General features: G+C 37.2%; 1 protein-coding gene across 1 annotated transcript; it reads right to left on the bottom strand.

Moving 5' to 3' along the window:
• Positions 1-327: 327 nt before the first annotated feature.
• On the bottom strand, positions 328-20007 carry xkr9 (XK, Kell blood group complex subunit-related family, member 9). The gene is made up of 4 exons (XM_056451146.1): positions 19790-20007; positions 10926-11363; positions 5953-6149; positions 328-2356 (listed from the first exon to the last, which is right to left on the bottom strand). The coding sequence occupies exons 2-4, from the start codon at positions 11213-11215 to the stop codon at positions 1725-1727; spliced, it is 1119 nt and encodes a 372-aa protein (XP_056307121.1). The 5' UTR covers positions 11216-11363; positions 19790-20007; the 3' UTR covers positions 328-1724.
• Positions 20008-22852: the final 2845 nt, after the last annotated feature.

Raw genomic sequence — 22852 nt, forward strand, 5'->3', positions numbered from 1 at the left:
TACAACAACAACAACAACAATTCAGTAGCCATAATATAGTATAGCATATAATACATAATACAAGTACATAATATAGTTTTGATCTTACCCAGGATTCTGCAACCTTTTAGCAATTAAGTGTCATTTTTTAATAAATATAATGTTCAGATATCAAATATCAAATCTTATATTTGAAACTTATTGATTCATGTTACCCCGCATGAGGAATCACAAGCCTTTTGGGGTATCAAACAAGTATTGTAAAGATTATTTCAAGTTTATATTTTAAAACATACTATCAAAGTATCATGGAGCCATACGCCTGTGGTAAACTAAACAACTTCCTACTCTAACTTCTGTTATCTAGTTACATGCATTTTATAAAATACAATTCACATTTAAGTAATTTCCGGCATCATGTTAGGGCAGCATAACTTAGGCTTGCTACAGCATGGCGCAGCATTGATCTGCATCAAGCTTAAAATAAATACATAATTACACACTTTACACACATAGTATTTATAGCTCATCATAACTTAATAAAACAGGCTCTGCAACTCCTTGAACTGCTTTTCTAGTGCTCTGTTGACCTCTGCATTAAATTAGGGAGGAATAAAATGAAATTCATAAAAGTTTATAACCACTAAATGAAGTAAATAGTGAGAAATTTTTCCAACCTTGTTCCTGGAGAACTATCCAGCAGAATTCAGCTCCAACCCTGTTCAAACACACCTAAACCATCCCAGGTAGCAAAGAATTCTGGCCCAGATTTGGCATAAATTTGGCACAGCAGGCATTCATCTGGCAGTGGCATACAGCATGTGGGCCAAACATGGGCCTGGTTTGGCAGAGGTGTCACCGTCTTTAAGGTCCAGTCATGTACTGTAATTCACTGCGGCATGTGGGCCAAGCAACAGCTGATTGTGTGGGCCAGAGCTGGGCCAGAGATATTTTGCTATGTGGGATATAATTATGAGCAGCACTTGATAATTAGAGACAGGTGTGTTTGTTCAGGGTTGTAACTGAAATTTGCAGGAAGGTAGATCTCCAGGAACAAGGTTGGTGACCACTGCTTTAGACAAAAGGATCACAGTGTGAGTGCAAACTGAACATATTAGGAACATATCAAATAACCCGAAGTCTTATTCATATACAAGTTCAATAAAACCTCTAAAGATCAACATTTCGTACGAGTAAAATTAGATACCTTCCTTAGCAGCTTTCAGACATGTTGGCTGTACATTATTTTATGTAACGTGCACTAGCAGTGTACTGAGTTAAATAAGATAACTACATGGCTTGAAGGGATACCCATAAAGAAAATGACCTCATCATTTACTCTCCCTCAAGTGGTTTTAAACCTTTTTGAGACTCTATTTTTTGTTTAAACACAAAAGAAGATATTTTGAAAAATGCTAGTTGATGGTATCCATTGACTTGAATTGGTAAAAATGACTATGGAAGTCGATAGGTACCATAACCCAGCATTATACTTCTTTCATGTTCAATGGAATATAGAAACACATAAATGTTTAAAACCACACAAGGAAGTGTAAATGGTGAGGTAATTTTCATTTTGGTGTGAACTATAGCTTTAAGGTTAAGTTCAGGAGTCATGAGGTTATCCAGTTTAAATAATGACTATGATATGTATAGTATAGTATGTACATGCAAAACTGTATTGTTAAATTGAGTGCTACTGGCATTTAGACCATTCAAATGTAGACTTTTGCTGAGCAAGATTGTTATATTTGTAAAAAGTTTTTCAAACGTGTCTTTTTTTCATTCTGACTAGGAGCTCCATCAATTTCATCTGCTATCTGGGCCGGAGGCACACGAGGATGAAGGCGGCTGTAATAAACTGCCAGAAAAATCAGTCCTATTGAATTCGAAAATAAAATAAAAAGTATTATGGGCAGGAAATAGTCCGTGCCTTCAGACTCCGGTTTAAGCAGAGCCAACAATATGGGTGCGGAAAGATTTTCAGTTACGCTGAATATGTAATACACAGTCATGGGGACTTTAGTGTTCTGTCCCCTAATGTTAAAAAAGGTAAAAATGAGAATAAATCCAACTATGGCTCGATAGATCCATTCAAGGACTCGTGAAGTGCAGAAATCAGTCTCTTCCAAAAATGCCCAGGTGGTTCCCACCAGCCAAACAAGCGCTATTGCTGGAATGGTGAAGTAGGAGAGCATGAGGAAGAGCGTCAGGCTGAGGATTCGAGGAGTGATGGTGAAGATTTTGTAGAACAGGTAGATGGCTGTTGGGCTTCCAGATGGCATTTCATTTGCATACGCTAAAGAGGACCGTAAGCAGCGTCGATAATCCACAGTTGACCAGGCTATAGTGACGAAAGACATGGCCATGCTGATGTCTGAAATATATAGATTTTTAAAAAATTACAATCAGTGTAATTGTGTAACAACACAAAAATGCAAGATATTTTGAGAACGCTTTATTTTGATAATCCTTTAACACATTTTGTTGATTATAAGTAACATTGCAACTACATGACAACTTATTCTCATTAGAGTATAAAGTAAACTGTAAAGTTAGAGTTAGTGTAAGTTAATTTGTATTTTATGTTGAGGGAGCAGCAGATACAACCCCAAATCAGAAAAGGTTGGGACAGTATGGAAAACTCAAATAAAAAAAGGAAAGAAGCGAATTCTAAATTTACTTTAACTTGTATTTCAATGGAGACAATACAACAAACATTATTTATGTGTTGCTCATGTTTTTGTTTGTTTGTTTGTTTGTTTGTTTGTTTGTTTGTTTGTTTGTTTTTTAAACTCAACACTTAAACGCGTTTTCCATAATTATAACATAATTTAAAGATACAAGGAATCTGGAGGAATTTCAGTGCGTAAAGGACAAGGGCACAAGCTTAAACTGATCTACCGTGTTTTCAGATCCCTCATACGGCACTGCATCAAGAATCATTTTTTCATCTACAAGTGATTTCACCACATAGGCTCGGGATTTGTTTGGCAAACCTTTGTCAAGTACCACAATACATAGTTACATCCACATATGCCAGTTAAAACTGTACTGTGCCAGAAGGAAGCGCTATGTTAACAGTGTCCAAAAGCGCCGTCATTTTCTCTGGGCTCACAGATATCTGGGATGGACCATCACACAGTAGAAATGTACTGTGGTCAATCAATATTTCAGGTATTTTTTGGGAGAACCAGATAATGTGTGCTCCAAACCAATGAAGAAAAGGTTCATCCAGATTGTTACCAGCAACAAGTCCAACTTGCACTTCTGTGATGGTACAATTAATGCTGAAAAATACATAGAGATTTTGGAGCACAATATGTTGCTTTCTTTTCAAGGGACTAAAAGGAAGAGGATACAGGTACTTGACTGGCCTGCCTGCAGTCCTGACATGTCTACAATAGAGAATGTGTGGCGCATTTTGAAGTGTAATATGCAACAACAAAGACCACCTTTGCTGGAAAAATGGGACAAAATTACACCTTAAATACTTCAACACTTGGTGTCTTCATTTTTTACGTTAAGTAAAAGTTTTGTGCGTTCAAGCATAAACAGGCATATGATGCTTCAAACTGAATTTGGTTACTAGTCAACAACTACTTCAAGAACAGCTACTTCACTAACATGTCTCCCCAGACACTGATTCTTCTCTGGCTTCATTCCAGTCCACGTTTATACATGCACTCTCAAACTTCTCTTCACTTTTTCCCTCTGGGAAATCCCCGCCGCCATTTTAAAGTGCATTCCAATTCATTAAGTGAACGAGGGAAGCTTACATGGACATACTCTCGACATACTCTCAGAGCCTATATGTCCCAGAATGCAACACAATTGTGACATCACAACAGTGTAGTTCCCAAGTGCTCAAAGGTTTAAGGCACTCAATTTAAACCCATTCAGATCCTCCACCAGTAGTGAACACTTGTGTGATGTAATCAATGAAGTACATCTAAGGGAACGAGACAGAGGGAACTTCAAGAGTTCACACTTAGCTGATGATTGATTATAAAGCTCATAAGATCCTCGAGCCTCGAGCCTCGAGGCTCCCTCCCGTTTGCAAGGCGAGAGGGGAGTTTGACCTCAGGTAGATCTCGAGAACTGCTCTGCTGTAGTAGCTAATGAACAGATAGTGATTGCTCTTAAGAGATAACTACTTACTAGGAGCATGTCTATGATGCTGATTATGGTGTCGATTAGTCAATTAACCTGAGTTTCATGTTTTTGGACGGTGGGAGGAGACCGGGGAACCCAGGAGAAACCCACATGAGCACGGGGAGAACGTGTAAACTCTGCACAGAAACATCAGCTGGCTTGGTAAGGACTAGAACCAGTGACGTTCTTGCGGTGAGGCAACAGTTCTAACCACTGGGTCACCTTGCCACCCATCTAGGAAAGGAGGAGGAGGAGGGGTGGAAGAGGGAATTCTTCAAAATGAAGATGGCTGTTATATGGAACTTAGGGTATTTATAGTGGCTTAGGAATCATTTGATTGGTGAATCACTAATTAAATAAAACGGGACCAGCCGCAAGCAATCATAAGCACGTGATCCTCTTGAAATTAGTTTATAAATAAACTTCACTTAGTAAGTGAAGGGAATAAAAAATTGGACTGAATTGCAGCCACTGTCTAACCAGTGTCCTGAATAGGGCTTACATCATGTGAAATGTTAGCGTTTGTCAACTGCTCTAACAAAAGATTGTCACTCCTGCTGAAAACTCCACCTTAAACCAGCCAAGGCTGGTTGGCTGGTTTTAGCCTGGAAAGGGCCAAAACCCCTCTAAAACCAGGCTGGTCAACCAGCTAAAATGAGCCAACCAGCCTAGGCTGGTTTAAGCAGTTTTTTTACAGTAGGGACTTGTGAATGTAGGCAGCTGCACTAATGTAAAATGCAAAGTTTTACTGCACAACGGCTGCTAAAATGGACACAAGGCGAACAAATTTTTTCTTTTTGTGTACATTTTATTGCAGTGTCATTATGGTCATGTGATAGTGGCTTGACGAATAAGGGAGCTTATATAACAATGTGGAGTTCACATTGACCACCACTTACAAACAAACTTGGCCTTTGCAGCATTATAAAAATGTTTCCATTTTCGGGGGTCGAAAACTCTGGGGTAGTGTGGATGGAAGGTGTAACCACAGCAAAAACTAAAATGCATTAGTGTAAACACGGTCTAAGCCCTGTCTGTGAAACCAGTCAATTATCATTTAAAACAAGGGTGGAGAACGTTGATACTGTAGGGTAGGTGTCCCTGCAGACCTTAGCTCCAAACTTAATCAAACACACCATTAAGAGCTAATCACACTTGTTGATTCAGGCAGTTGTTGTTTTTCAGGGTTGGAGCCAAGCTCTGCAGGACAGTGGCCCTCCATTATCACTAAATGGGTGTAGGATGGGGGATGGGGAAGTAAAAAAACAGTGCGTGTAATGGTCTTTTTTTACACTAAAATAGCCAATCTTACAGTACCACTTTTTGGGCACCTTTCATAAGTGTAACTAGCACAACAGTATGGTACCCAAAGGTGAAGCTAGACTAACTGTTGAATGCTATTGGTTTAAAGAGTATCGTCAACCAGTGCGTGGAACAAGTCAAAAGAACAACAAAACAGGATGCGCCATGATATGACACTTTAATGATACAATGATGGCGCAAAGCAACAAAACATATACATCAACATAAACAGAGCTTGTCATCTTCTTGTGACAAATAGACTTTTAGTGGAAACAAAGCACAAGGGCCCAGAGCAAAGAGAGGATTCTCTGTAAACCAATAGTTTTCAGCATTGTAGACTGTACATGACATTTTAGATCAACTGATTGCAATACATTTTTGCTAAATAAAAGTATTGATTTCTTTTTTAAAAAAAACTGTCATGGTACAAACTTTTGAAAGGTAACATTTTATAATTTCTTCATTTTATCTTTTGTGTATTTGTGCTTAGAATGATTAGATCCCTGCAGGACTCACATTGCAGATTGGAGCGATGGTTGTGCTCCAGTATGATGTAGGTCTGCAGAGTGAGTTGAGGAACGCTCTCCAGAAACGTCTCAAACATACGGAGCATGCTGAGATCTGCAGCCAGCCCAATGGCATAGTTCTTCTCTTCATCATCCATCTGACGTGAACAAAGGGCTTTAAATTTCTTCTTTAGGAATTGGAGATACCTTAAAGTGGCAGATAGACAAAAGTGTGAACTTAATTTGTAAATATTTGCATCTGTGAGAAGAAAAATGATAATATGTGAATCAATATCAATTTACTTCCAGCTTATTTAACCAACTTTTTAAACTTCCAGCTTATTTAGTTAATTTATAAGTCATGCCAAAAAAATTCTTATTTCTCACAATAAAAGCCAATTTTTTAGAATTATATTTTAAAAATGACACATTGATAACTTAAAAACATTGTAACTTGGAACTTTTAAGTTGATTTAACTTAATTGTAAGGATTTATAATTTTTTAGGCAACGGGTTAACTTTTTTAAGTAAAGTCAGTTAAGTCAACTATATTTTACAGTGTATGCTAAATGAAAGCAAATAAAAGCATTTTGAATATATACAGTTAGGTCCATAAATATTTGAACATAGATACAATTCTAACATTTTTAGCTCTATACACCAACACAATCGACTTGAAATGAAACGAACAAGATGTGCTTTAACAGCAGACTGTCAGCTTTAATTTGAGGGTAAATACATACAAATTAGGTGAGCCGTGTAGGAATTACAACTTGCATATGTGCCTCCCACTTGTTAAAGGTCCAAAAGTAATTGGAAAATTGGCTTCTAAGCTGTTCCATGGCCAGGTGTGTGTTATTCCCTCATTATCCCAATTGCAAACAGCGGACAAAAGGTCCAGAGTTCATTTCAAGTGTGCTATTTGTATTTGGAATCTGTTACTGTCAACTCTCAAGATGAGATCCAGAGAGCTGTCACTACCAGTCAAGCAAGCATTCATCAGGCTGAAAAAAAAAACCCCATCAGAGAGATAGCAAAAACTTTAGGCATGGCCAAAACAACTGTTTGGAACATTCTTAAAAAGAAAGAAGGCACCAGTGAGCTCATCAACACCAAAAATTCAATTCAATTCAATTCACCTTTATTTGTATAGCGCTTATACAATGTAGATTGTGTCAAAGTAGCTTCACATAAAAGGTCATAGTAAATTGGAACAGTGTAGTTCAGTTTTAGTGTTTAAATTCAGTTCAGTTTAGCTCAGTTCAGTGTGGTTTAAATCACTACTGAGAGTCCAAACACTGAAGAGCAAATCCAACGATGCGCAGCTCTACAGATCCTGAACCATGCAAGCCAGTGGCGACAGCGGAGAGGGAAAAAAAACTTCACTAACTAGCGAAAGTGAAGAAAAAAACCTTGAGAGAAACCAGACTCAGTTGGGTACGACCATTTTAATTTCTCCGCTGGCCAAACGTCTTGTGCAGAGCTGCAGTCCAGCGGTGGAGGCTGGAAGCTGGCCTCAGCGAAGACTCGTCTGTCTCTGGAGTGTCACAGGAATCAGTCTCATGTTCCACTCCTCCATGACCCCCACAGTAGCTGCTCAGGATACGGCCTGGTCCAGGATATGGAAACCTTGGGATCATCTCGTCGTTGGTCTTGGATCGAATCAGTGACTCTGCATAGTCTGAGGGCCTCGGGAAGAGTATCCCCAGGTGGAAATGGAGAATAAAGAGAATAATTAGCGTAGCTGCTGTTCATAGTGTATATAAACAAGATGCAGAACCTGTGTCGGAACCCGCTAAGTGGTGAATTGAGTGTATGCTTTACTAAACAGATAGGTCTTTAATCTAGTTTTGAATTGGGAGAGTGTGTCCGAGCCTCGGACGTTATCAGGAAGGCTATTCCAGAGTTTAGGAGCTATAATTGAGAAGGCTCGACCTCCTTTACTCGACTTAGCTATTCTGGGTACTACCAGAAGCCCTGAGTTTTGAGATCTTAAAGAGCGAGTTGGATTGTAGCGAGACAGAAGATTGGTTAGATAAACAGGAGCTAGATTATTTAAAGCTTTATATGTAAGAAGCAATATTTTAAATTCAATAGGAAACTTAACAGGCAGCAAGTGTAAGGAGAATAAAATTGGGGTGATGTGATCAAATTTTCTAGACCTGGAAAAATCTCTGGCAGCTGCATTTTGTACTAATTGAAGTTTGTTAATAGAGGATGCTGGGCAGCCAGCAAACAATGCATTACAGTAGTCCAGCCTAGAAGTCATAAAAGCATGGACTAGCTTTTCTGCATCTGAGATGGATAGCATACTTCGTAACTTAGCAATATTTCTCAGATGAAAGAAAGCAGTTTTTGTGACATGGGATGTATGATTTTCAAAAGTTAAATTGCTGTCTAATATGACACCCAGATCTTTTATAGTAGAGCTAACGCTAACTTTGTATCCCTCTAATTGTAGGTCGAGTTGTGAGATCTGCTGTGTACAGGATTTAGGCCCAATAAGTAATAATTCTGTTTTGTCTGAGTTTAAGAGAAGATAATTGTTGGTCGACCAGTCTTTAACATCTTTAATACACTCAGTTAGCTTGGACAGTTTAGACATCTCGTCAGGTTTAGTTGAAATATATAATTGAGTATCATCTGCATAGCAGTGAAAGCTGATCCCATGTCTTCTAATAATGTCTCCCAGGGGTAGCATGTATATTGTAAACAGCAAAGGGCCTAAAACTGATCCTTGAGGCACCCCGTACTTTACTGGGCTGACTTGTAAAGGTTATCCATTAATATTCACAAACTGGTAACGGTCAGCTAAGTATGACTTAAACCATTGTAGAGCCTGTCCCTGGACACCTGTAGACTTTAAGCGATTTATGAGGATACTGTGGTCAATGGTGTCAAATGCCGCACTAAGATCGAGTAAAACTAATAGCGAGATGCACCCTTGGTCAGCAGCTAGGAGTAAATCGTTGGTTATTTTCACTAATGCAGTTTCTGTACTGTGATGAGCTCTGAAACCTGACTGAAACACTTCAAAAACATTGCTCGTCTGCAGAAAGGAGCATAATTGAGCAGAAACAACTTTTTCTAGTATTTTAGACATAAATGGAAGATTTGAAATAGGCCTATAATTAGCTAAGTTGCTGGGGTCCAGTTGTGGTTTCTTAATAATAGGTTTAATAACAGCTAACTTGTAAGGATTTGGAACATGGCCTAAAGATAAAGAAGAGTTGATAACGTTAAGAGGTTCTCCTATAACAAGTAGCAATTCTTTCAGTAATTTTGTTGGAATTGGATCCAACATACACGTAGCTCGTTTAGAACTATTTATAATTTTATCTAGCTCTTCCTGTTCTATGATTTTGAAGCACTGTAGGTTATTTTGATTCGGTGGGATGTTTACTGGATCTGAAGTATAAGGCGGTGCAGAAAGTTTAATATCTCCTATTTTCTGTCTAAAGCCTTCTATTTTATCACTGAAAAAATTCATGAAGTCATCACTACTAATTTGCGGTGGAATGTTTTGTTCCAAAGATGACAGATTATTTGTTCATTTAGCAATGGTGTTAAATAAGAATCTAGGATTGTTATGAAAAAAGACCAAGAGGACCACGAAAAACATCCAGAAAACATCCTTCACAACAGTTGGCCAGATCAAGAACACACTCCAGGAGGGTAGGTGTATGTGTGTTAGAGTGAACAATCAAGAGAAGACTACCCCAGAGTGAATACAGAAGGTTTACCACAAGATGTAAACCATTGGTGAACCTCAAAAACAGGAAGGCCAGATTAGAGTTCTAAAAAAGCCTCCACAGTGCTTAAACAACCTATGGACAGATGAGATCATGATCAACTTGTATCAGAGTGATGGGAAGAGAAGAGATCAGAAAAGGAAAGGAATTGCTCATGATCCTAAGCAGTGAAACATGGTGTTAGTAGTGACATGGCGTGGGCATGTATGGCTGTCAAACTAACTGCTTCCCTTGTATTTATTGATGATGTGACAGCTGACAAAAGCAGCAGGATGAATTCTGAAGTGTTTCAGGCAATATTTTCTCCTGATATTAAGCCAAATACTTCAGAGCTCATTGAACGGCATTCACAGTGCAGATGGAGAATAAGCCAAAGCATACTGCAAAAGCAACCAAAGAGTTTTTGAAGGGAAAGAAGTGGAATGTGAAGGACGTCACTCACCGGATGCGTCGCTCAGTGCCGCGACCCGGCGTGCATATAACAGTTGAAAGTATCGCACACCAGATGCGCACATTCGAATGCTGATTAAAAGGAAACTTTGGTGATGGTGCTCTGTGGTGCAGCAGAAATATGAACAGTGTCCTGAGTCGTAGCTGGGCGCTGGTGTGCATTTTAAATTCTAAAGTGCATGGCACTGCATGTCGCTGCGTGGCGCGAGTCAATCACCTGGCCTGAATCCAACTAAGCTTACATTTCATTTGCTGAAGACAAAACTGAAGGGAAAATGCCCCAAGAACAAGCAGGAACTGAAGAGGCGTGGCAGAGCATCACCAGTAATGAAACCCAGCGCCTGACGGTGTCTTTGTGTTTTAGACTTCAGGCTGTAATTGACTGCAAAGGATTTGCAACCAAGTATTAAAAAGTGAAAGTTTGATTTCTGATTATTATTCTGTCCAAATACTTTTGGACCCTTAACAACCGGGAGGCACATATGCAATCTGTTTAATTCCTACAGCGTTCACCTGATTTGGATGTAAATACCCTCAATTTAAAGCTGACAGACTGCAGTTAAAGCAGTTAAAGTTTAATTTGAAATCCATTTTGTTGGTGTATAGAGTCAAGAATGTTAGAATTGTGTCGATGTCCAAATATTTATGGACCTAACTGTAAATAAAACAAATTCAATAAAAATATGCATAAATAATATATATATTGTAAAGCATTGTCAAAAATTAGATCCATTCTAAATTAAATTAAATTGATTTAATCTATACATTAGCATGATGTTACCTTGAGCAAATGCCAATCTGCAGTAAATGTATCCCGATCAGACAGCAAGTGGGATTACACTTGACATTTTTTTGACTCTCCTTGTTGTCGTCTTTGAACCACGCATAGCTAAATGTCTGTACGGTCACAGATGCGACCAGAACAAACGTCAGAGTCAGTGCAGCCCATGTGACATGTCCACTTCTAAAATACTGCACGGATAACAAAATGTCGGAACCAATGTCTCCTAAATAAAAAATGAATCCAAAAAGGGTGCACAGCCACCGAAATCCCTCTCCAAAAGCTGTCATGGTTGTGATTTATGGCATTTGAAGAACACTGATGGAGAATTGTGCCTGTTAAGGCTAAAAATGTAAACAGACGCTTGCTTCCTGTTGATGGAAAAAGCCGCTTTGTTCATTCTCTTCATGTTTTTGATAACCTGGTAAAACTGGTAACCTGTAAAAAAATGACAAGAGACAACAATCAGTCATCAGTACATTGCAAAATGGTTCACAGATCTGATCAAATATGCTGAAAAAATGATTCATTGGATTTACAAAATAAAAAAAATTAGGGCAAGTTGCAAACAATTTATATGAGCTGAATTTAAAACACATAAATTAAGTAGTGGTGGGACGTTATCGGCTTTAACATGCTGCATTGACGCGAGACTCTTATCGGGCGATAAAAAAATATATCGCCATTAATCTATTCTCAAAGTTGGGTTGGGAGCTGGGTCTATTCTACGCAAGCTATGATGACTTTTCCCTTGATATTTTAGCGTGGATGTACACCTGGCCGAATTGCACTGTAGGAGGCGAGAACGAGTCTTCGAACCTTTGTGTGTTCCTACTGTGAAATTATCACATCAAACCTGACATGCTAACATGGATGCAGTTCACTAGAGTGAATCTGATTAACGTTAGTTCCACAGCTAACTGTCAGGCACCTGTAGAGTTTATGCGTTCAAGTAAAACATATAAAAAGGAAATGGATCGGGTGCTTTTTAAAATGAATGACGGTGAATGAAAGTCAAACCGATGAGCTGTCTAACAAAAAAGTGCCCTTCTGAATCAAATCAGCAGGATGCCCTTCTGGATCTTTCACTTACTTCAAAGACACTACTGACTACGCTTATGGACATCTGTAATCTAATTATTTGCCTTAATAGACAATATGTGTTTATGTGAAGTGCTTTCATGTAAGAGTTTCCTGTAATTTTGGGTGACATTAACTGCAGTTGGGCAGTTGTACTTTCCCCCATGAACATTTCATTCATGCCCCCGTGACAAACTGTGGTAGCCTATTAGACGCAAATAAGGAGTAAGGATTGGTGAGAGTGTTATGGAATTTAATAATGCACAAAAGAAAAAACTTCCGGTCCTTTACTGACAGCCACGTGTGTGCATCTTGTTGGAAAATATGGATACTCCACATGTCTTAATTCCCTTTCTGTTTAGTTCAGTTATGACTTCAGTCGGATTATGTAGGCCTACAGTTCAAAATTCATGTTTAACTGAATAAACAGTTTGTAAACACAAGTACATCTTATTGAACATAATTCAGTTTCATCACCAATTTTCATAGTAGAACAGTTTCTCAAGCAGTTTGTGAAGCATTTTGGAAACAGGAGATGAGCCCCTGGTCTAATGCACCATCTGGCTCGAGAAACCCGTTCACAAAGACTTATATTTAGTCATTATTTGGGTAGGACACATATTCTGAAAAATTCATCTATGCCCACCTATAAAATTATGTTGAACATTACTAAATTTAATTAGTTTGTTTTGTAATTGAGCCCCTATAAACTGTAAGCAACCAGTTACCTTTTTGTGCAAATCCAACAAATCACTTTTTTCAATGTACTATTGCAATAATTCAACTCATCAATTCACAATATCTTCAGATTCTACAAATATTTTTAAACAAATAGATTGTGTTATTTGTTAATTAATAGCTGCAGTAAGTTACTGTGGCATTATTTTAGATGATTGCAAACATTCAGCTAAACATCATGAAAATTAACCATCGTTTTACTCGCCAACAATGTTATACCATATATAAACTATACACTCTATAACAGCGGTCCACAACCCTGTTCCTGGAGATCTACCTTCCTGCAGATTTCAGCTCCAACTTTGATCAAACACACCTGAACCCATTAATTAGGACCTGAACAGCACATGATAATTACAGGCAGGTGTGTTTGATATGGGTTGCAGCTAAAATCTGCAGGAAGGTAGATTTCCAGGAACAGGGTTGGTCACCCCTGCTCTATAAAATAGTGAGTTGTTTTAATAGGTTTATTTGGATGTTTGCAAACCTCTATATAAACAAAATGATGGCACTGACACTGACTGAAGCTAATTATTAACAAGTAACACAATATGTTTGATTAAGATTGTATAGTAAGAATAATGAACAAATGAAGAGTTCACATGCAAAAACCTCTAAATGCCATCTGAAATTTTCTTCAAAAGGTATCATTTATATCAGGCCCCTGTGAGTAGGTTCAATAATTTCACTTTCATGGCAAATAAATTCTTTTCATGGTCTTCCAAGTGAAATAACTCAACAAAAACAAACGAGGATGAGAATAATGCTCATTTTCTATGGACATTTTAGATGGCACTTAAACCCTTGAAATACTATCTTCGATGAATGATCTGAATTTTTGTAATAAATAGATTTTGTATTATCTCAGTCCTTTAAGAGTGTTTACACTTGATGGGTTTGGATCAAATGAGACTAACTGTGATTGCTTTGTTAGTTTGGTTTGTTTGAATAAGTGTGAATACTGCTGCCTAAATCCTGATGTACACCAAACAAACAAACGCCTGAAAAGATTACTGGAAAGGATGGCTCTCAATTCACTTTCAAACATTCTGGTGTAGTTTAACTATAAACTATAAAAAAAAAAAACCTGACAAAAGGCTTCTCTTCAACTCCACAAATACACACACTTTTTGTACAGTTTATGTTACTTTAAATGTGCTCCTGTCACCATGAGTAAATGAAGTCCCACCTTCAAACGGTGCTAGATAGTAGGTGCGTTTGAGTTCATGCAGCGCTGCGCAGATCAATCGAAATCTGTTTTAAAGCAGTGCATGCTGGTTAGAAACTTTGTCCAGATTGATGCTGTGCCTGATTGTGACTGTCACATGTGGCATCAAAGTACTACGACAGCGCTCCAAGATAAGAGCGACTGCATGAGCTCTGATGATGACACCGATATTACACGATTTGCCGAGTTCACTGCATGACACCAATCACGTGTGTTTCGGGTTTATTATTGGACAAATTCCATTCACAAATTTCAAAACAAACAATTCAATTTTCATACCATCTCTATCTTGTACACATCAGGCTTATTAAAAGACTAATATTTTACTGCAGTAATCATTTTTTTTTGTTAAATAATCTGGTTATAAAGGCTAGCTTGTTTGCACAGGTTTATTTTCTACCTTTTTATACAGACTTTTTACTGCATTCAGCTCCATTAATGATTTAAAATATATATTTTAGTAAATAACCTAAATATTAACTAAAATAAGTCTTACAGACTTTAAATAAAATAATTATCATCATTGATCCTGCCACCCTTAAGGTTTCTTAACAAATTAAGTTAAATAGATATTTTATTAAATAATTATGAAATGATTTTTATGTATATAAAATATATAAATTTTATTTCCACTCTAGCCGTTTATACCTGGTCTTTCTAGGAAACTTCTACTTAAAGTGTAGCTGTTTTAGGAATGTCCATTTGTTCAATGTTTTTGGATTAAAGTGCTTTTTTGAAAATGCGTTCATTATCCAAAATAATCTTAATCATAGTTTAAGACTTAATTAAAACCGTTTGTTTTGGGTTTTACATTAATACATATTGAAAATTTTATATCTATAAATGTAAATAAATATAAACCCCTTTTTAGCATATTCAAACAAGACGTATTAGCCTAGAGTAATGTTTAAACTCCTTGAATTTGTTCTTATTGCTTTGTATTTAATAGGCCTGTTCGTTTTTGTGTACATTACCCTCTCGTTTCCCCTTATTTCCCCCTTATTAGTAACCAGCAGTATGGATGCCATCTTTACTAACACTCTAAATACCGTGGCACCCATCAAACTAAAAAAGGCTAGAGAGAATAAAACTACACCATGGTATAATAGTCGTATTAAAACAGCAACCCGTGCCCTGGAACGTAAATGGAAAAAAACTAATTTAGAAGTCTTTAGAATTGCATACAAAGACAGTATGTCCAGCTATAGGAGGGCTTTAAAATCTGCCAGGGCTGAGCACCTCCGCAAACTGATAGAAAATAATCATAACAATCCTAGATTCTTATTTAACACCATTGCTAAATTAACAAATAATCGGTCATCTTTGGAACAAAACGTTCCACCGCAAATTAGTAGTGATGACTTCATGAATTTTTTCAGTGATAAAATAGAAGGCTTTAGACAGAAAATAGGAGAAATTAAACTTTCTGCACCGCCTTATACTTCAGATCCAGTAAACACGCCACTGAATCTAAATAACCTACAGTGCTTTAAAATCATAGAACAGGAAGAGCTAGACAAAATTATAAATAGCTCTAAATCAGCTACGTGTATATTGGACCCAATTCCAACAAAGTTACTGAAAGAATTGCTACCTGTTATAGGAGAACCTCTTCTTAACATTATCAACTCTTCATTATCTTTAGGCCATGTTCCAAATCCTTACAAGTTAGCTGTTATTAAACCTATTATTAAGAAACCACAACTGGACCCCAGCAACTTAGCTAATTATAGGCCTATTTCAAATATTCCATTTATATCTAAAATACTAGAAAAAGTTGTTTCTGTTCAATTATGCTCCTTTCTGCAGACGAACAATGTTTTTGAAGTGTTTCAGTCAGGTTTCAGAGCTCATCACAGTACAGAAACTGCATTAGTGAAAATAACCAACGATTTACTCTTAGCTGCTGACCAAGGGTGCATCTCGCTATTAGTTCTACTCGATCTTAGTGCGGCATTTGGTACCCTCATTAATCGCTTAAAGTCTACAGGTGTCCAGGGACAGGCCCTACAATGGTTTAAGTCATACTTATCTGACTGTTACCAGTTTGTGAATATTAATGGACAGCCTTCACAAATCAGCCCAGTAAAATACGGGGTGCCTCAAGGATCAGTTTTAGGCCCTTTGCTGTTTACAATATACATGCTACCCCTTGGAGACATTATTAGAAGACATGGGATCAGCTTTCACTGCTACGCAGATGATACTCAATTATATATTTCAACTAAACCTGACGAGACGTCAAAACTGTCCAAGCTAACTGAGTGTATTAAAGATGTTAAAGACTGGATGACCAACAATTATCTTCTCTTAAACTCAGACAAAACAGAATTATTACTTATTGGGCCTAAATCCTGTACACAGCAGATCTCACAACTCGACCTACAATTAGAGGGATACAAAGTTAGCGATAGCTCTACTATAAAAGATCTGGGTGTCATATTAGACAGCAAATTAACTTTTGAAAACCATATATCCCATATCACAAAAACTGCTTTCTTTCATCTGAGAAATATCGCTAAGTTACGAAGTATGCTATCCATCTCAGATGCAGAAAAGCTAGTCCATGCTTTTATTACTTCTAGGCTGGACTACTGTAATGCTCTGTTTGCTGGCTGCCCAGCATCCTCTATTAACAAACTTCAATTAGTACAAAATGCAGCTGCCAGAGTTCTTACCAGCTCTAGAAAATTTGATCACATCACACCAATTTTATCCTCCTTACACTGGCTGCCTGTTAAGTTTCGTATTGAATTTAAAATATTGCTTCTTACGTATAAAGCTTTAAATAATCTAGCTCCTGTTTATCTAACCAACCTTCTGTCTCGCTACAATCCAACTCGCTCTTTAAGGTCTCAAAACTCAGGGCTTCTGGTAGTACCTAGAATAGCAAAGTCGAGTAAAGGAGGTCAAGCCTTGTCATTTATAGCTCCTAAACTCTGGAATAGCCTTCCTGATAACGTCCGAGGCTCAGACACACTCTCCCAATTCAAAACTAGATTAAAGACCTATCTGTTCAGTAAAGCATACACTTAGTGCACCACTTAGGGGGCTTCCACACAGGTTATGCATCTTGTTGATATACACTGTGAACATCAGCTACGCTAATTATTTTCTTTATTCTCTATTTCCACCTGGGGATACTCATCTCGAGGCCCTCAGACTATGCAGAGTCACTGATTCGATCCAAGACCAACGACGAGATGATCCCAAGGTTTCCATATCCTGGACCAGGCCGAATCCTGAGCAGCTACTGTGGTGGTCATGGAGGAGTGGAGAACATGAGACTGATTCCTGTGACGCTCCAGAGACAGACGAGTCTTCGCTGAGGCCAGCTTCCAGCCTCCGCCGCTGAGACTGCAGCTCTGTACAAGACGTTTGGCCAGCGGAGAAATTAAAATGATCGTGCCCAACTGAGCCTGGTTTCTCTCAAGGTTTTTTTTCTTCACTTCCGCCATTAGTGAAGTTTTTTTTCCCTCTCCGCTGTCGCCTCTGGCTTGCATGGTTCGGGATCTGTAGAGCTGCGCATCGTTGGATTTGCCCTTCAATATTTGGACTCTCAGTAGTGATTATTAATCCACACTGAACTGAGCTCAACTGAACTGAACTTAAACACTACAAACTGAACTACACTGTTCCTATTTACTGTGACCTTTTATGTGAAGCTGCTTTGACACAATCTACATTGTATAAGCGCTATACAAATAAAGGTGAATTGAATTGAATTGAATTTCTCTCATGCGTAATATATTTAAATCATAATCCCCTTTTTGTTTAAAAATGAACTATAGTTTGTAGAGACTGTATTCTGTTTTATTTGTAAATCTTTTGATGTCATAAATAAAAATAATTTAAAAATTATGATGACGCCATGTGATCGGTCATCATCACTGCCGCAACTTTGAACCCCGAAGTGTCCGGCTTGACGGCTCCGTTTTCAACTCCGCCCCACCTGCGCTCTGCTATTCTCGTTGATCACCGGCTGCAGCTTATTTGATCCTACACAGATGTTTTATTGATACTTTTTCTAACATTTTAAGAAAACATAAACATAAGAAAACGTTCTTAGCACGAGCCACTCAGAAAACGTTTCCCTGAGGGAAACGCTGTGCTGTAGAGGGTTAAAAATGGTGAATTATTTATCAGATATGGAGGAATCATACTGTTGTGTTAAATATGGGGTTTGTACATATTGGCGTTTTTATCATATTTATCTGTATGTTTGTAAACTCCTATACAAGAAAATATCCAACTGACACGAGTTAGTTATTAACCAATTAACACAATCTATTTGAGTAATGAAGATTTTCTCCTTATACCTGTTGTAAGAATAAGGTCAGTTACAAACAAGTTGTGAGATTAACTGTTCTTTTATTTATTATTTATTCAGTTGACTAAAAGAAAACTAAATGAACCAGTTTTGTTTATACTTGATTTCATCAAGATGCTGTTATTGAGTGTGCAATTCGTCATATAGTACTGAGAAACTTTTGTAATTACCCTGTAAATTTTAGGGGAGTTTTAGAAAGTGGCGAATCGTGAAAAGAATCCTCTGCACACACACACAATCTGCTGCATAGAAATTTCTCATGACTTTATCTGGACAACATCATGACTTGTACGAGGCTTTTCTTGTGGACATCATGAGCTGTTTTTTATTTATTTTATTTTATTTAGGATTTATGCTTTTGGTCCTTTTTGAGTTTCAGCCAAACCAAACTGGTGGAAGTGAAAGTCTGTTTCAAGTAAATTTCACAAATAATTACAGAGAATTCACAAGTAACACACTGAATTCAATTTATAAAGTTACATTTTAGAAGAGAAAAGAGAACACAACTGTGCTCTGATCATCATTATTTACAATCACTATAGAAAATCGTGTTTACAGTGTACTTTCACATTATCTGAATGAGTTTCTGCTTGTGATCTGAACTTTGTCCAGTAGCTACAACTCACTTCTCAATGAGTTATGAATGGTTACATAATGTAATGTGTACAAAATGTGCTGCACACTTAATTATCACGTTTTTAAAAACATACTCTCACTTTATAATATTAGCCCAACATTATTACTTTATTAATTCCATTAAAAGAACATTTTCATAGAGAGCCTGAAAAGTCATACATTTACATGCTGATCAAAATCAACTTTAAACGTCTTTAAAAGTTTTTTTCTTTTGCTTTGTAATGCCTTTGAAAACCATAAGATTTCATAATATTCATAATATTCATTGTGTAAATTTGTGGTTTACCTATTAAAGGGATATTTCACCATAAAATTTTAATTCTGTCAACATTTACCCTTTTCTGGTTCCTTTTCTGGAAAACTTTAGCCATTGATTTCAATAGTATTTGCACTTTTATTTACTTCTATAGAAGTCATTTACAAAATATTGATTACAAAATCATTTGGTTTCAAAATATCTTCATTCGTGTTTAACAGAAGAACGGACCTAACAATGGTTTGGAAATACTTGAGGAAGTAAATATTGTGTATAGTATCATTTCTGGTGGAACTATCTCTTTAATTGCAACATTTGTCATGGACTATTTTTAATATATTCTAAGAAAACACAGATCAAGAACTTTCTGGTAACATGTAGTAACGTAAAATACTAAACATCGTTAACTCCAGGACAAAATTTATTTACTAAGCCTTGTTGCATATCAGTTAACAGTCTGTTGTGTTTAGATAAGTCTTAAAGCCTTAGACGGTCACTTTACAATGTTACTGAGCATAATCTTCAAGAGGTCTACATTTCCTATCATTTAATATCAAGATTTGTTGAAATTTTAAGAAGTAATGTTCACAACTTACCAGGTCTTCCATTCTTCTGCTTTTTCAGCTGCAGTCACATTGACTGGTTTTAGTTTGTCCCCATATGATTTCTCATAAACAGCTGACAGTTTTAGCCACACCTATATGAAGCAATCCACTAGAGACTGTGTGATGTCAGCATATCACACCCATCATACGTATTTACATATTTAGGGGATAGACCATTGGGTTAGAACAACACATATTCATTCACTGACTCTTTGAATACAAAACAAAAAGAAGAAATGCTTTCATTCTCTCCATTATATACCCTCAGCCTTAAGCAGGAAATACTTTGCACATTCTTTTCATTGCTTAGATCTTAATCTGAAATGTTACGTTGGCATGTGTTTATGTTTGTTTGCCTGTTGTTAATGTTAACAGAAATGGACAGAGAGGAAATGTCTGCTTTGGTATGTTGTTTTACATGTTTTACAGCATCAGACGCAGTTCCAGGTAACTGTACTTCATGCTATCATATTCTTGAGGTTATTGAGGTTATTGAATTCATTTATTTGCTTTGTGTTGTCATTTATTCATTAATTTTAGTCCCTTAGTCCCTTTATTCATCAAAGGTCGCCACAGCGGAATGAACCGCCAACTTATCCAGCATAGGTTTTACAAAGCGGATGCCCTTCTAGCCACAACCCAATTCACCTATAGCGCATGTTTTTGGACTGTGGAGGAAAGTGGAGCACCCAGAGGAAACCCATGCGAACACGGAGTGAACATGCAAACTCCACACAGTAATACCAACTGACTCAACCAGGACTTGAACCAGTGACCCTCTTGCTGTGAGGCAACAGTGCTAACCACTGAGCCACCATGTTAAAATATTGTTGTATAAAATATATTAATAAAAATATCTATATAAATATAAAAAGCTATGGAAAATATAATATAAGTGCTGTGGAAAAAACAAGAGATGACATGAAAATGGGACTGTTCGCTGGATTTTTAATTTATGTGTTTGAGCATTTTTTGTCCAAAATGCAAAGAGCTAATGACAATCTTCTAATCCAAAATAAAAAGATTCATTGATTTAATTGTTTTATTACAACTGTTTGTTTTGGTTTAACAACTATATACTTATCCTGTTCAGAAGTGTAATTTGGCAAAATTGGGTGAACTGAACTGTGAACAGACATTAAAATTATAACTTTTTATTCCCATTTCAGAAAATGAGTGTTTTTATTACATTAAAATGAGGAAATATTATGCCAAAAAATGTGAAAAATAAATATTCAAAGATGATTATTTGGATTTACTCTCTTTTTTAAGTTAAGTGGTTGCAAACAATTTATTTAGGCTGAATTTAAACAAACAAATTAAGCTAAACATTACTAAATGTAATTTGTTTGTTTAAAATCAACACATATAAATTGTTTGCTAAAATTTTGCAGAATTTTTTCAGTCTATTATCACACAAAGTACAGTGACATAAAATACTTTATATATCATTGAAATCTCTTATTTTATATAATAAATGGTGGAGTCACTTTTAGGTAACTACAATTTAACTACAATTATCCTGTTAGGAAGTGCAAGTTAGTATGAAGCAAAAATATTATTCAGATTTGATGAAATTAGTGTTTCGCTGACTTTTAAACATGGAAATGGATTGATATTGCATAAAAACACAAAGTGCAGTGTTTCAAATGATATAATAAATTTATCAAAACAGTGCGTCACGGTGGTGCAGTGAGCGGCACAATCGCCTCACAGCAAGAAGGTCGCTGGTTCGATTCCCGGCTGAGTCAGTTAGCATTTCAGTGTGGAGTTTGCATGTTTTCCTCATGCTTACGTGGGTTTCCTCCGAGTGCTCCGGTTTCCCCCACAGTCCAAAGAAATGCAGTATAGTTGAATTGAATAAGCTAAATTGACCATTGTATGTGTGTGAATGAGTGTGTATGGGTGTTTCCCTGTGTTGGAAGGGTATCCGCTGCGTAAAACATATGCTGGATAAGTTGGCGGTTCATTCAGCTTTGGTGAATGAATAAAGGGACTAAGCCGAAAAGAAAATGAATGAATTAAACAAAACAATAACCTACCATATGGACTCTTTTAAAAATAAATTATAGCTGGGTCCTTTTCACTGACTGCGAACTGTGACTGTGATGACAGACTGTGTACTATTTTCACGTTCAACACTTTGCTTATGATATTGACTTGACTTCTAACGTATGATTAAAGTCTGTAAAAAGGAGTTCACATGTTATAATTTATTAATAATAAATATGTGTCTTAGATGTGCATATTTTTATAGTTTTATTTCCCATGTAGGGCAGGGAAGCGTTGTCACCTCACAGCAAGAAGGTCGCTGGTTTAAGCCTCGGCTGGGTCAGTTGGCATTTCTGTGTGGAGTTTCCATGTTTGTCCCGTGTTCACGTGGGTTTCCTCTGGGTGCTCCGGTTTCCCCCACGGTCCAAAGACATGTGCTATAGGTGAATTGAATAAACTAAATTGGCAGTGAGTATGAGTGTGTGTGAATGAGTGTGTATGGGTGCTTACAGGTGATGGGTTGCAGCTGGAAGGGCATCCGCTGCTTAAAACATATGCTGGATAAGTTGGCGGTTCATTTCGCTGTGGCGACCACAGATTATAAAGGGACTAAGCCGAAAAGAAAATCATGAATGAATGAATTCCCCATGTAGTAAAGTTCCTTTCCCACATCTATCCACCCAGGGGCCTGAAAATTAACCATACTTTTCACTGTGACGTCACCAGCTCAATTAAGTGCACTGTCTTATTTTTTACTAAACATAGAATATAAAATCTTGTAGAGGTAACAAGTAACAAATCAAGAACAAAACATTCAGCATTAAAACTAGGGGGGTTCATATTAGAGGAAAGACAATTAAAATTTTAAATAAAAATTCATTCATTCATGATTTTCTTTTCGGCTTAGTCCCTTTATTAATCTGAGGTCACCACAGTGGAATGAACCGCCAACTTATCCAGCATATGTTTTACGCAGCGGATGCCCTTCCAGCTGCAACCCATCACTGGGAAACACCCATACACACTCATTCACACACATACACTACGGACAATTTAGCTCAC

Source organism: Danio aesculapii, chromosome 24 (assembly GCF_903798145.1).
Source record: "Danio aesculapii chromosome 24, fDanAes4.1, whole genome shotgun sequence".
Taxonomy (NCBI): domain Eukaryota; kingdom Metazoa; phylum Chordata; class Actinopteri; order Cypriniformes; family Danionidae; genus Danio; species Danio aesculapii.

Excerpts from the sequence above, each read along its gene's own strand:
- xkr9 (XM_056451146.1), bottom strand. The coding sequence starts at position 11,215 with ATGACAGCTTTTGGAGAGGGATTTCGGTGGCTGTGCACCCTTTTTGGA. Across the intron at positions 6,150-10,925 it reads CAGATTGGCATTTGCTCAAG|GTATCTCCAATTCCTAAAGA; the intron begins GTAACATCATGC and ends TGCCACTTTAAG. Across the intron at positions 2,357-5,952 it reads CCATCGCTCCAATCTGCAAT|ACATCAGCATGGCCATGTCT; the intron begins GTGAGTCCTGCA and ends TATATATTTCAG.